This window comes from Nanorana parkeri, unplaced genomic scaffold, assembly GCF_000935625.1.
Source record: "Nanorana parkeri isolate BGI_ZX_2015 unplaced genomic scaffold, ASM93562v1 scaffold2191, whole genome shotgun sequence".
Lineage (NCBI taxonomy): Eukaryota > Metazoa > Chordata > Amphibia > Anura > Dicroglossidae > Nanorana > Nanorana parkeri.
This window is the reverse complement of record NW_017308459.1, coordinates 40,046-55,180: the sequence shown is the minus strand read 5'-3', so window position 1 is coordinate 55,180 and position 15,135 is coordinate 40,046. Positions and strand designations below refer to the sequence as shown.

The following is a 15,135-nucleotide window of genomic DNA, read 5'->3' as shown; positions in this document are numbered from 1 at the left end:
TATGTTTTTTCTTTAAAAGCTGTACAATGTCCTTCCAAAATTGTTGGACCATATTCCAGGACCTCATCAAACATTTTTTGACAATATGAAACAGATGGAAAACTTTATAAGAGCAACATTTACTGAACAGAAGAAACATCTAGATGTAAATGACCAGAGGAATCTTATCGATGCTTTCCTGGTGAAGCAGCAAGAGGTAAGGATTGCATTTCATTAGAGATGAGTTAAAAGAGAACTATGTCGTTTTTCCCCATAGTTCTCTTTAGGGTCACGGGAGGACATATACTAGCGTCCTCCCGTGACCCAATGCTTAGTATAGCCCGTGATTTACTGTGAGCGCTGCAGCCGGGACGGATCCCGTTCATGTTTCTGCTCAGTTCACGATCGATAGAGCCGACCTGTGACAGTTTCTTTGTCACACGTCGGCTCTAACTATGAGGATGAGGAAATCGCTCACCTCATAGTTCTCCTTTAACTGATCTTGAGTGTTTGGTATTCAGAATGGATATTCACAGGTATAATGATACATTTAATTATCACTTATTCACTTATTTGTAAATTTTTGAAGGTCAAGCCACCTTTTCCAAAACCTTTGTATTAACTAGTGAGCCCACCTGTCATAGTGATGGAGCAATAGAAAGGTTTGGTGGGTGGGAAGGGTAGACTGATCTTCAGCAAGTTCAAACTTGCAGTTTAGAAGGTTGTAGACATGTAAGCTGCGGAAAAATTTGGTTCGGATTTTTCATTATTTCGAGATTCAGGTCCGAAATTCAATTTGGTTCAGGGTTGCGGATTCGGACGAAATCCGAATTTTCGTTAGTTTCAGATGAGTTTACTAACTAATATTCGTTGCGAATACCACAGAAAACCATATACAGATATTAATACTAAAGCTGAAGCGCCCTGACCCGAATGGCATTAAGGAGTTCGAATTTCCGAATAGCATTCAGGAGTAGGGATGAGCCGAACACCTCCGTGTTCGGTTCGTATTCGAACCGCCGAAATGTTCGAGTACAAACTCAATGCAAGGGTATGGGGGTACAGCTGCCGGTACATGTGGCTGCAGCGGCCTGTGTCCCTTCAAATCCCCGCCTGTGTTGGCGGAGGCAGCGGGGACACAGACCGCTGCATTGCTCCGCTGCCCCCGTACCTCTGCTGCTGTCTTCCCCTGGTCCGTCTGCTTCTCCGGTCCCCCGTCTGGCCGCGGCACCTCGCCTTCTGCCGGTCCGTCCGCTCCTCTTCCCGGGTCCGTCCGCTCCTCTTCTCCCGGTTCATCCACTCCTCTTCCTCCGGTCCATTGGCTCCTCTTCCTCCGGTCCGTCGGCTCCTCCGCTCCCCCGGTCCGGCCGCTTGTCCTCTGCCCCGCCCCCATGCCTCCTTTTCATCTGCAGACTTTGAGCCATACCCAGCCTGCTATTGGATATTGTAAAATGCAATAGCCAATAGCAAGCTGGCTATTGTACCCGCCCACTGCCTGCTGTCAATCAGCATGGGGGGACCTGATAGAGAACTTTCTCCTTCAGGCCCCTCCTCCGCTGAGCCCTGATTGGGCAAATGTGATCAGGTGCAAGACTAACAAATCAGAGATTCAGTGGGCATTTTGTATTATTGAATGTCCGCAGTCAAACAAACCGCGAACATCCCATAAAGTTCGGCGTTCGGCGAGCACTCGAACTGCCGATGTTCGATTCCAACTAATGTTCGAATCGAATACTCGGCCCATCCCTATTCAGGAGCTCCAGAAAGCAATACGTGTCTGGGAGCTATATACGTACATAATATTAAAGCTGAGGCTTCCAGATCTGAAAGGCATTCAGGAGCTCCCAAATGCTATTCGGAAATTCGGACTTGAAGCATCAGCTTTAGTATTATGTACAGGCAGTCTCTGGGTTACATACAAGATAGGGACTTTAGGTGCGTTCTTAAGTTGAATTTGTATGTAAGTCGGAACAGGTACATTTTTTAAGTGTAACTCCGGCCAAAAAAAAAACATTTTTTAGTTTTGGATAGCATAGGGAAGGGTCACGTTTGTTTTGCTGTCTGTTCCCCTTGTTCAGAAGATAATATAATTTAAAAAAAACTTTTATTCAAAATGACACCCAAAAAAGTTTTTTTCTATTTTAAATTCTGTTATAAACTTTTTTTTATTTGTTTACATTTTTATTTAGTTAACTTTTTCAACTTTTTTTTGTCTTTTTAATTTTAGTTTAACTTTATTTTATTTTAATTTTTTTATTTACTGCTAGGAGCAATAGCCAGCCTGCTGTTGGATATTTCAAATTGCAATAGCCAATAACAGGCTGGCTATTGCATCTGCCCACTGACTGCTGTCAATCAGCAGAGGAGGGGCCTGAAGGAGAGAGTTCTCCATCAGGTCCTCCCATGCTGATTGACAGTGGGCGGGTGCAATAGCCAGCCTTCTATTGGCTATTGCATTTTAAAATATCCAATAGCTGGCTGGGTTTGGCTCTCAGCCTGCATATGTAGAGGAGGCAGGAGGCGGGGCTGAAGAGCCGTCAGAGGAAGAGGAGGAGTGGACGGACCGGGGGTGAGGAGGAGCGGACGGACCGGGAGAAGAGGAGGTAAATTCGGATGTGTCTGAATGTCCAAATGTCGGAAAAATTGTACAAATTTTGATTCGGAACTAAATGAATCGCACATGTCTAGAAGGTTGTGAGATTTGAAGTTCACTTGCGGAGTACTGAAGATACATTCCGGTCCCTCTAGGTGTGTGTACGGCATGCATATGTTCATCTTCAATCTTTACCTGGCAGTTGCGTTTTAATACAAAGTCACCAAAAATATTAAGATGCTCATCAGCTGTTACTTATCCACTCACAAGTCACCCTTTAGCATTCACATCTCAATACTACTTTCCCCTTGTGTAATGGGTTCTGCTGCATGCATTCAGATTCACAGAGCCCAAGACTGGTGTAAAAAACATCAACAATCTTCCATATGCTGGTGAAACAATGCTCACAGGAGAAAATGTAGAAGGACCTCAAAAGCCTCAAAGAGAAAGTTAAAGAGCAGAGCGAATAGATAAGACCTGAAATATATATATATATATATATAATTAGTTATTAAAACAAGAAAGACATTGATGGTGAAGTCACAGATATAGAAGACAGCTTCCACTTACTTGGATCAATTATTAGCTAAAAAAATCCAGCAGTCAAGAAATAAAACATAGACCGGCCCATGGAAGATCAAAAACAAAATATCTAGAGAAGATTTCCAAAGGTACTTATGTGTCTAGTACAATGATTACAATGATTCAGACTATAGTGTTTTCTGTCACTATGGATATGATAGCTGGATGATGACGATGCCTTTGAACTTTAAATCTCAGTGTTGGCAAATAAATAAATAGCCACCTTGCCCTAAACAGTGTGACTCCTTGAAATTAGTTCTGCTGGACTGTATCCAGTCTAAGTTGATTAATAGTTATTTGCTCATTTGGTTTTCCCTAAGCTCAGTGTTCTTGTTTGTATATGCCTCCTGCTGGGTGTGACCTTGCAATAGAGCAGAACATCTAATAATGAATTATGAATATAGGCGTCTGCCTAGCCAATCACTAGATGATTCATAGTCAGTGGTGCATGCTGGAGGATTTTAATGTTCAGGGCTGACTTTATGGGGTTGATTTACTAACCTTATAAACACACCACGAACATGTATACACCTCTGTAGTGTGTTCCCTCCCAGCATGATCTATGGGTGGAATCTAAACACCTTTGTAGTGTGTACACACCCAGCAGGTGTATTGTGCAAAGCCAAGCATGAATTTGCAAGGTGATCTTGTGTAAATTAGCTCTATGTTGTGTTGCTTGCGTTGATGAATGCAGGAATGTAAATGCATGAGCTAACCATTTTTGTCTAAACTGTGAAGCAGCATTATATATGCATCATGTGCATGATTTTTCCATATATGGCATTAGTGGAAATATGCTTTTAGAGACTTTTTGGTTGATAAATACGTTTTGCTGTGTAAAAATCACACGCACCTAGTGCGTGCGTGTGTTTAGGTTAGTAAATCACCCCCTATGAGTGACTCTTTCTCCCGGGCTCCTGCCTTGGGGAGGGTCTGTGTAGTACTGTGCGATCTGGCCAGCCCTGCACCCCAAGGAAAGGCCTGCATATGGTCAGAAATGGAGACCCAGTGTTGGGGTCTACAGCTGTTCTTCCATTGCAGGGGGAAGCTGCTCCTGGGAAGAAGCACCAGTGAGGAAACTTGTCTGCAAGAGGTGCCAGAGAAGCTGAAATGTGGCTTGGACCTGAGAGGGAGTTTGGTGTCTCGTCCAGATAGTTCTTTGCTGTCTGCTAACAAGCTGAAGTTCTGCCGTACACAATGTCACTACCATCGGCTTAAATGCCCTCTGAATTATGAAGCTGGAAAGCAGTTAGTGAGTCTTCAGACTGTTCTAAGCTACTGTCCTCGGTGTCTGTAGTCCTTAAACCATGTGAACTGTTGGAGGAATAAAATCTTATTCCACAACCAGCTAAGGACTCATTCCTGAGGTTAAATGTCAGCCTCTGGTGTCCCTTACATGCCTTTGAGGGTCAGCGGAATGCTACACATAAAAGACAATTATAACAAACAAATTGATCCGTCAGGAAATCAAGTCCATCCTTTCACTTGAGTCCCAGATGACTAGGCTGATGCTGTCTTATATTGGACATAAAATGAAGGGAACCAATTAACAGGAAAAGATAATTAAACTGGAAAAGTTAAAGGAAAGAGAAGACATAGGTCAGCAATAAGGGAGCTGAATAAAGTCATAGATGCTAAAATCACAAAGAGAAGACCGGTCATTCTAGATAAAACCTATACATGTGGTCACCAGGAGTCAACTATGATTTGATGGCATTTAATTATAAATAATACATTTTATAAAGGACTGAACAAGACTACAGCATGGTGTTTTAAGGTTAAAGTGACAGTAAAGGATAATTTTTTCCCCCTCCCCCAATGTAAATGTTCGCACTTAGCTTAAATGATCCGATCTTCCTCTTCTTTCCCCATGTTTTCATCTGTCCCTCCAGCTGTGCTGCGGCTCTCTGATCCAGCGCTGACTCCTCTCTACTCTCCGATCCAGCGGTGTCTGCATGCGGGTGCACGCGTCCATAGACTTACCTTGTGTCTCTGCTCGACTCCCGGCTGACAATCCGAACTGCGCATGCGCCCGCCCCAAGATGCTTTGCGGCCGCCCGAGCAGTTTCGTTTTCTCGGACGGGAGCGCGCAGCGAAACAAGGTAAGTTTAAACCGCTGTTAAAGCATTTGTTTTAAAAAAAACGTTTTGCCTATATCTACTGCTGGATAGCCGTAGATATAGGCAAAAAAAAAAATGCCGGGTTTAGAACCCCTTTAAATCTATAACTTCTGAAAACATACTAGTTAGTCACATGAGTTAGCCCCCACCACCACAAGAAATGCAGACACTTGTTGGATAGCTCTGGTTCCATTAGTAAACATCAACACATACCTTGGTAGCTTGCGGATAAATAGGAATTATTAACTCATATATATTCATTATTTACTTTTCCTTTCATTAGGGGAAAACAGAATCCTCTCAGTATTTTCACAATGAAAACTTAACCTTTTTGGTGAATGATCTTTTTATGGCCGGAATGGACACAACTACCACCACACTCAGATGGGCAATACTGCTAATGATGAAATATCCAGAAATACAAAGTAAGAAATCAAGTTTAAAAAAAAACAAAACTTATTTGATGTTTTATTTGGTCACAACTAAAACTCATCTCTGGGGAAAAAAATAACCCTTTGTTCATATTTGGTCATAATTAAAGTAAAATAATCACAGCTCCTTTCTACCCTCTCTCACCACTTCAATTGTGAGGTTTTTTTTGTTACCATTGTAGAGAACTAGTCTCAATGTAGAGCAAACTCGCAGTCTCTTCAACCAAAAATGCCAGCTTTAATTCCAGACAGCAATCAATCAACAAAAAAAAGGTTACAGGCATCCAGCCAAAAAAATGTAATTGTCATAAACAAATAAAAGTCCGCTCCACTGAGCCTTACTGGGTATTACCGATAGTCCGCTGAGCTGGGTCCGTTTCCTTTATGGGGAGAGTTACAGTCCATCCACAGAACCCTGTCCTGCTGACAGGCTTGGCTCCAAACACAGAACTTGCTGCATTCAGCACACTGTCTCTCCTTGCACTGAGACACACACTTCCCCCTCAGCTAGGTGCAGCTGCACACTAATGAAGTCCTGTGCAGTCTTCACTAAACTACGGTCCATGGAACTAGGAGTCTGTCCCACCCAGAGCTCTATCAGACTCCTAGTAACACCAGCCACAGCATTTGTTTTACCAATACAAGGTAAAGAGCTATTTTTCTTTACCTCCAAATCTATGCTGGCATTACCTTAGATGATGAATCTAAGGATCCGTATCTACCATCTATCACTTTTCCTGCCAACCTGGCTGGTTTTACTGGCACCCTGTTACACCATGCAAAGCATGTTTTACTCACTTAAGTCCACTGTCCAGTTAATAATGTCAAATGGATCCTGAGAAGACCCCACCCCTGGACAGCCAATAAGAAATGTCTGTCACGGTATCTATTCCTTGACAGAGAAAGTTCGAGGTGAAATTGATAGCATTATCGGCACGGCCCAACCTCAAGCAGAGCACAGGAAGCAAATGCCGTACACTGATGCCGTGATTCATGAAAGCCAGCGGTTTGCTGATATCGCACCATTTGGGACCCCGCATGAAGCAACTCAAGATGTCACATTTAGAGGATATTTCATTCCAAAGGTGACTACATAATGTTTTGTAACATTCAATACCTATTGGTGTAATAATGTACAGATTAAATCTACAGCAGCTCTCAGGCCAAGAGTGTCTCAGGACAAAAAATAATATGCTAGTTGGGCTTTAACAGATTCTGAAAATGCAGAACGTTGTTTCTCAACTCCGATCCCCCAAATCATGTTTTTTTTCTTAAAATTTAAATAATGCTTCAAAACTGACTGCTGAAATGGTTTCTTATATATAAATGTATTTTCAGTTTTTCATTGACTTTTGATCCTTGCAGGGCACCATTGTCGTCACATGTCTCTGCTCCGCACTGAAAGATGAAGCCTATTTCCAAAAACCCTTTGAGTTTTATCCGGAGCACTTTCTGGATGAAGAAGGAAATTTCAAACAGAATGATGCCTTCATCCCATTCTCTATCGGTAAATCTTAAAGAATACCATGTTGGTACAATTCTAATCACTGGGAAGATACAAAGTAGTTTTGATCAGTTCCATAAAGTTTACAAAACATTTTGAAGATCATTACCTGAACCAATCAAGTATTCCTTCCTCCCATTGTAGGCTCCTCGCTGTCTCATGTTCACGTATACTTTATGCAATTGCTCAAAATAACTACTATTTGAATAAATAGATCACGTCTTTCTGAAATCAATTGCACTGCAATATTCGATCACTCTGAATCATGATTGACCATTTTTATGGAACAGGGTGATTTGTCCTTGTGAAAAATCCATTTAAATTAGACCAAATCCGTCTTTTTATTGTTGTGTGAAACAAATATTTGTTCTAAACAAATCAAATCTACAGTATGATAGATTGTTTATCACTATCTTTTTATAGACAATTTGCAGGTCCCTGTTTTAATGTAATATTACACTATGACCACAAGACGGAGCTATAGGAACAAGTGGCTTCGGAGCTGGTGTTGGAAAGAGGGCTTCGGGTTCGTGGAGAACTGGGCTGACTTCTCAGTCAGTTACCGGCTCTTTATTCAACCTCAAACACTATGTAACTATGTAACGTCCACCATCTAGTGGACACTGAAAAAAAATACATTACTTTGTAAAAAAAACAAGGAAAGAACATTCATTTTGGCATGTATCCACACAAAACGAGCGTTCTCACATATTCACGGGGTATGGCCCTGTAAACTGTTTAGAAATAGACCCCTATGTGTGTGGTCAGTGTTAGAATGAGGGAGGATGAATAGCACAGAGTCATGACTATAACCAGTTGCTGTGTAACCCTCAGAGCCAATATGAAAGCTTGCTTTCAATGGGAATTGATCTTCAGTAAGGGTTTTCAATGGCTTCCAGTTGATCTTCATGATTATTTATGCCTACGTGGCAACATACAGAGCAATAGGTGCTCAGGAAAGAACTGAACAGTGCAGTTAAAGTTGATTTCACTCTAAATACCCTTGTTGTGTACTTTCTCTAGGCAAAAGAAGTTGCGCTGGTAAAACGTTGGCCAAAATTGAACTTTTCCTCTTCTTCACATCAATATTCCAGAACTTCACCTTCCAGGCTCCCCCAGGGGCTGAGATAGACCTTGAACCAGCAGTCGCAGCAATACGTAGACCGAAATCTTACCAGCTTTGTGCAATACCTCGCACCTAATATGCATATTTAATCACAGTAGTATAATCTAAGCTATGTCCGCTTACAAATATCCGACCGAATGAAAAAGAGATGGGCAGAAAAAGCATACAGGATCTGCCAATGTATCTGCTCTATTCACATTTTTCTCTTTTGCATTAACAATTTCCCTTTGGCTGAAATGTACTATCTCCCATTGTGCATACATGAAGAGTCTTCACATGCATAAGGTTCAAGATACACGATGAACATTATTTTCAGAACTGATACATTGACGCGCCGGCTGTAATGTGGAACTTGGGAGTTAGGTCGCCTTGTGCTTTAATGATACATAATGGGTAACATAGATATGCATGTAAAGGGGAAAGTGATATTCCAAGACCCGGAGAGCCCATGCAGTGTGTTTCTTCTTTTTTCCCATGCTCATACTCTATACTTCTTGTAGCTCCTTCCCTGTGTTATACTGAACGTATACTGCACACTGCTTATGTGTTCTTTAAATGTGTTCACTTATAAGACATGAGTCACACGTGTGACAACTTGTACAGTATATTGTATATATATAGAGAGAGATATCACTCCTATTTTCTAAAACTGTTGAACCAATAAAATATTTTGTAATTAAAAAAAACTGCACCTGGTGTCTGACTTTTTTTGTAGATGTGAACAATCAGTTCAATGGCACCGCAGATACATCTCCTGCCTGCGGAGCGCGTGTGGTACCGCAATGCCCTGCGTTCCAGTGAGGTGAGATCGCAAAAAATAGCACATGCACTATTGGCTGCTCAAGTCAAAGCACCTGGAAGCTCCGATCTATTACATGAACATTCCGAGGGCTCAGCCAGAACAGGGAGGTAGTGAAGGAGTGAGCATGGCAACCTGTAATAAAGACCGGTCACTGCCGCTCTCTCTCTCCTTGTGCTGGATGACTGGTCTTATCTCCGCCCACTCCTGTAATAAAGAACCGTTCATCAGCCCAGGAGACTGAGAGCTCCCAGCAGGAGAGGCCCCTCCGACCTCCATGGCTTCCCCAGGAAGGAGCCAGGAGGGCTGGGATAGATGAAAAAAACACAAGCTCTGGAGCAGTTTCAGGAACACACACCGATCACTGCTGCTCTCTCTCCTTGTGCAGAGTGACTGTTCTTGTCTCCGCCCCCTCCTTTAATAAAGACTGCTCACTGCTGTTCTCTCTCCTTGTGCAGGGTGACTGATCTTGCCTCCATTCCCTCCTGTAATAAAGACTGCTCAATGCTGATATCTCAACTTGTGCAGGGTGACTGGTCTTGTCTCCAGCCCTCTTGTAGTTTTCTACAGGCAGCCTGTAGTGGGTTGGACCTGTTGGGGAGCTCCCCAGCTATGCTCTCTCTACAGTCTATTGGTGTGTGTGTTTTTAATTTCATAATTCTAAGTCTCCGGACTCTTTTATATGGGAGGTTAGCTAAAAATAACCAACTAAGCCAGCATATCTATTATCCCACAATTACTAACCTTTGCACTGAGCATAATACATGATAATAAATGATCTGCAGAAAGCCAGTGTCACATTATAATAGTGTTTCCTATTGCTGGGAGGAGACGGAGAGAAGCTGGAATTCAGCCAGATCTGAAGAATGCCAAAAAAGTCTGTAACAAGGATCTATAAATACTGCCACTGAGTGTAAAAGTAAACCATTCACTGCAGAGACACCGAAGGGAGAACAACCGGATCAACACAGAAAGCGCACAACAGTGAGTAGAGGAGACGAGTTTATTTGGCTTTATACTCTTTTTATATTAAAGTCAACCTGTGAGGATAGTAATATGGTAGCTGTCGTTGTTGTGTTTCTTCATCCTGGTGTAGTAAATTCCTGATCTGCAACAAGAGTTTCAAAGCTCACTGTATACATGCTGGTGCTGCCACCTTTTCTTCAAGCGAAACCCGAACACTCTAGCACCGTGCAGCAGTTTTCTTTTTTGGGAATATACAAGAGAGAGTGAGGAGAGACAGCAATCCAGGAGAGAGAGTGATGGGAGATAGCCAGGAGAGAGAGAGTGAGGAGAGAGACAGCCAGGGAAAGAGCTAGGAGAGACAGCCAGGAGAGAGAGTGAGGAGAGAGACAGCCAGGGAAAGAGCTAGGAGAGACAGCCAGGAGAGAGAGTGAGGAGAGATAGCAAGCAACACATCTGCCTGAAGCAGAACCTCTGAGCCCTTCAAGACGTATCCATACCCTGTGTTTCAGACTTGCTCCCCAAGTTCTAGTGTCCCTCCATGTCGAATGCCTTATCCATGCACTCAAGTTGGAACAGCAGAATCCCATGGTTGCCCCCGTCCCTGACATCATGACAATTTGCATCCAGGTTTCAGCTGGCCTGAAACACAAACACAACAGATACAGGACTCAAAACCAGGACTGTTCGGGTGAATCCTGGACAGGTGGCAACCCTACTACATGTTTGCCTTAGGTCATTGACTCATTAGGTCCTTGGTGCCCAACACACAGCTCCCTCACATCCTGGGCTGTCTGCCACCTTTTGGGCACTTGAGCAGCGAAGTGGCTCTCTGCATTCCAGCACCTGGCATTGACATAAAGCCAGTACTATCAGGCAAAGTGATCTCTACCTGACAGTAGAAATATAGTCCCAGGGAGTCATCAGGGAGCCAGAGCTGCACAGGAACATGAGATCTGGTAAGTAGTAGGTGGTTAACAGAACTGCGACTGACCACCAATGCAGAAGGAGGGGGGTTTAAAAAACATTGCCACTGACAATGTTGGGGGCAGTGGTGGGAGGTTAACGGCACTGCTACTGACCATCAATGCAAGTGTGTGTGTGTCGGGGGAAATTGAACAACATTGCCTCTCATCATCAGTGCAGGGAAGGAGGTAACAGCATACTGCCACTAATCTAATTTCCACCATGCTCCGTGCCTCTATCTAAAACTGTAAACCTAAGCTGCTGTGAAGTTCAAATGTGAAGCTGACAGCTTTTTCTCCAATCAGATCGGCTTCTAACAGGTTACACAACATGGAAATCCTCCCTGCTCTGTAACCTGTCATGGACGGAGCGCTGCCTGTTAATTACAGGCAGCGCTGCATCCATATTTTGACAGCTAAGTTAGGTTACACAGCAGCGGGCTTCCCCTGCTTGTGTAACCTAATTATTGAAGCCAGAGCTGTCACAACCTCTACTCCTTGTTAGAGGCGTGAGCTCTGTGGATGGCTTAGACCAATGGCAAAGCGCCATTGGTCCAAGCTGTCCAATCAAAAAAAGAAACAAAAAAAACAGTGAGGCCATTGATTACCTGGACAGTCCGAGTATTGAGTCCTGTATGTCCTGGCCAGCTCAAACCCTGACACAGCACGTACAGGACTCAAAACCCGGACTGTCCAGGTAATTTCAGGACAGGTGGCAACCCTACTACGGGAGCCTCTTTTAGAAGGTTTTCTTCTGTGCTGCTATGAGGTATCATTGGAGCCATGGCAGGTAGAAGTGTCCAAGGACCTGTAGCACACCTTACCGGACTTCCCATATGAAAAAATGGGTGCTCGCAGTGACCACAGATGGCGCCGTGTCAAGTCAAATCGTTGTGTGTAAATGTCACCAGCACTCCAAATACGACAGGATACGTCAAAGTTTTAGTGAATCTACATTTTTATTTTTAGAAGTCACTCAAAGTGGGATCAAGCGCTTTCGGGGCCGCACAGGGTCCCCTTCATCAGGCTTAAAGTGAACATCAACATGTTCACTTTAAGCCTGATGAAGGGGACCCTGTGCGGCCCCGAAAGCGCTTGATCCCACTTTGAGTGACTTCTAAAAATAAAAATGGCAGGTAGAAGGACACATGTGCATTGATATAAAAGGCTGACCACCTGAGATACCAAGCGCGGTGTGACTACTACTTATTGGTGGTCATTAATTGGTTTAATGGATTTAAAATAATGTGAATTGTAAAACTGTAAGCCAATATACACTGAGTGCACAAAGTAATATTATGACCACCCCATCAGTACTTCGTTGGGCCACGAGATGACTCCACGAGATGACTGAGTTCATCCAATCTAAACTGAGGGAGTAAACTACTGGGAGTAGGATGGTTCACCATGTACATTGAACACCATATTTAGTTATTGTACTGAAGCACTTTGGTTATGATCTCTGCAGTGGTTTTAATGATTAGGGACTATATATTGAGTGAATACAGCCATGTATTGATTTGGAAGATTTTAGGGATTCACCAATAATCATATCAGTAGTGGTATCGGGTATACTGAGCCCTGATTGGGCAAAGTGTTGCACCTGATCTGTGGTCAGGTGCAAGCCTTTAGCCAATTAGCCAGCCTGCAATAGGCAGTCTGCTATTGGCTGTTGCATTTTAAAATATCTAATAGCAGGCTGGGTATGGCTGCTGTCACTGCCTGCTGTCAATCAGCAGATGAGGACCTGATAAAGAACTTAATATCCCTCCTGATTGACAGCCTGCTTTTGGAATTTGAAATATCCAAATTTCCAAATTTAAAAAGATAAAGTTAAATAAACTAAAATTACAAAAATTAAAATTAAAAAAGGCTACAAAATGTTTGTAAAAAGTTCAAAAAATAAAATAAAATACAAACACAAAAAGTTAAATAAAACTAAAATTAAAAATAGAAAAATTTTTTTTGGGTGTGTTGTTTTATATACACTGAGTGGCCAGATTATTATGACCACCTGACGTTTGTAGGCAAATTAGCTATAATTTGGCGCTGAAGTTGCTAGAGGGCCAGACCATTATAAATAGGGAAGCAGGTTGTTTACCACGACAGTAGAAGTGATTTGTTTCTGAAGATACGGGGAAACAACGCGATTTAACAGCCTTTGAACGTGGGATGATTGTTGGCGCTCGGAGCCATGGAGCGAGTATCAGCAAAACAGCAGAATTAGTTACATGTTCAAGAGCAGCTGTTGTTAAAGTGTTTAAAGACCGGACTGTCAGCCGAAAATCTGGGTCTGAACCTGCGATAGACATGTGCGATTCGTTTCGTTACGAATCGAAATTCGTCCGAATTTCCTGAAATTCGTAAGTTCGGAAGCATCCGAAATCCGAATTGCCATGCTTCTGAATGTATCCGAAATACGAAATTCCATTGACGAATTTCGGATCCGAATTTCGTTGAAATGGAAACTAATATTACCCCTGTGACTGAGGTTGAAGAACATGACAAGATTTTTTTTTTTTATCTGAAATACGAAATTCCGTTGACGAATTTCGGATCCGAATGTCTTTGAAACGGGAACTAATATTACCTGTGTCTCTGACTGAGGTTGAACAACATGACAAGATTTTTTTTTTAATCTGAAATACGAAATTCCGTTAACGAATTTCGGATCCAAATTTCATTAACGGAATTTCGTATTTTGTGCCTGTAATGCAACCCTCAGCAGCAGAAGAAAACCTCTGATTGGTCAACCAAACAGTTACGTTTCCGTTGTAACGGAATTCGGATTCGGATCCGAAATTCGTCAACGGAATTTCGGATTTCGGATTTTAAAAAAAACTACCATCGACTCCAATATTAACAAAGGTATCTTTGCTTTTTAACTTCATCATAACGAATGTTCGTAACGTTAAGAAAAAGTGACGAAACTAACGAAAATGTGTATTTCGTACGAATCCGAATTGAGTTTCGGACACGAAATACGAAATAACGGATATTCCAAAACGAAACAAATTTTTTGATGGCGCACAAGTCTAATGTGCGAATTGTGGCCATCAGCGACTAGTCAATGTTAGGGCAGAACGGGGGAGGGGCAAGACTGGTACCAGACAACAGAAGGGCAACAGTGCAGTGTCAGATTCCTCGCATCACCTTTCATCATCTCGTGGAGTCACGAGGCGGCCCAACGAAGTACTGATGGGGTGGTCATAATAATCTGGTCACTCAGTGTATATTGGTTATATATATATATATATGAAAAAGTCATTTACTGTTTCGGCCTGACAAATGTTGCTGCAGGAGGTGCATTGCGGTGCCATTCATTCAATGCATCCCAAATGCGCTTCCTGTCTGCAGTGTGATTGCCTGCACTGGAATGTGAGGCACTGCAATGCCTTGCGTTCCAGTGCAGTGCGATTGCAAACAATGTGCATACCGTTTTATTCTGAAGTAAACTTTGTCTGTGAAGCTGCATTTGTGTATTTTATTTTAAATAAATGACGGTATTATTATTTTTAATTCTATCCGATTAATCGATTAATCGAAGTCAATAATTGGCTAACTAATCGATTAGGAAAATAATCGTTAGCTGCAGCTCTAGTTAGAGGTTATTATTGTGACCACTGACACCATTGTTGGGAGCTACTGTTACTTCCACTAACACCAACAATGGGGCTTATTTTACTCCAACACGTGAAAACATGCTGCTACTGTGCAGCCCTCTGGAAGTGTCAGGGTTTGCCCTTGAGGCCCTCTATACGAACTCGAACTCAATGCAAGTCAATGGGGGGTCGAACGTTCGAAAATGAATGTCCCCTTTAAGAGTGCTTATATTCAAGTTATTGGCCATAAATGGTGTATTAATGTTAGGAGGGACCAATTTAAAAAAAAAAAAAACTGCGTAGGGTTCCTCCTAAAAGTCATACCAGGCACTTAAGGTCTGGTAGGATTATTAAGGAGGGACCCCATGTACAAAAAAAAAAAGTGTGTGGGGTTCCCACTAAAAGACATATCCGGCCCTTAAGGTCTGGTAGGAATTTTAAGGAGGAACCTCACCCCCAAAAATGGGGGGG

At 42.6% G+C, this 15,135-nt stretch overlaps 1 protein-coding gene across 1 annotated transcript in view; it reads left to right on the top strand.

Moving 5' to 3' along the window:
* Positions 1-8,459, top strand: part of LOC108800996 (cytochrome P450 2C5-like) — a 15,117-nt gene extending 6,658 nt beyond the window's left edge. The window contains exons 5-9 of the mRNA XM_018572975.1: positions 20-196; positions 5,558-5,699; positions 6,606-6,790; positions 7,071-7,212; positions 8,233-8,459. Of these exons, the coding sequence (XP_018428477.1) occupies positions 20-196; positions 5,558-5,699; positions 6,606-6,790; positions 7,071-7,212; positions 8,233-8,411 (825 nt within the window). The 3' untranslated portion in view covers positions 8,412-8,459. The remainder of the gene's footprint in view (positions 1-19; positions 197-5,557; positions 5,700-6,605; positions 6,791-7,070; positions 7,213-8,232) is intronic.
* Positions 8,460-15,135: the final 6,676 nt, after the last annotated feature.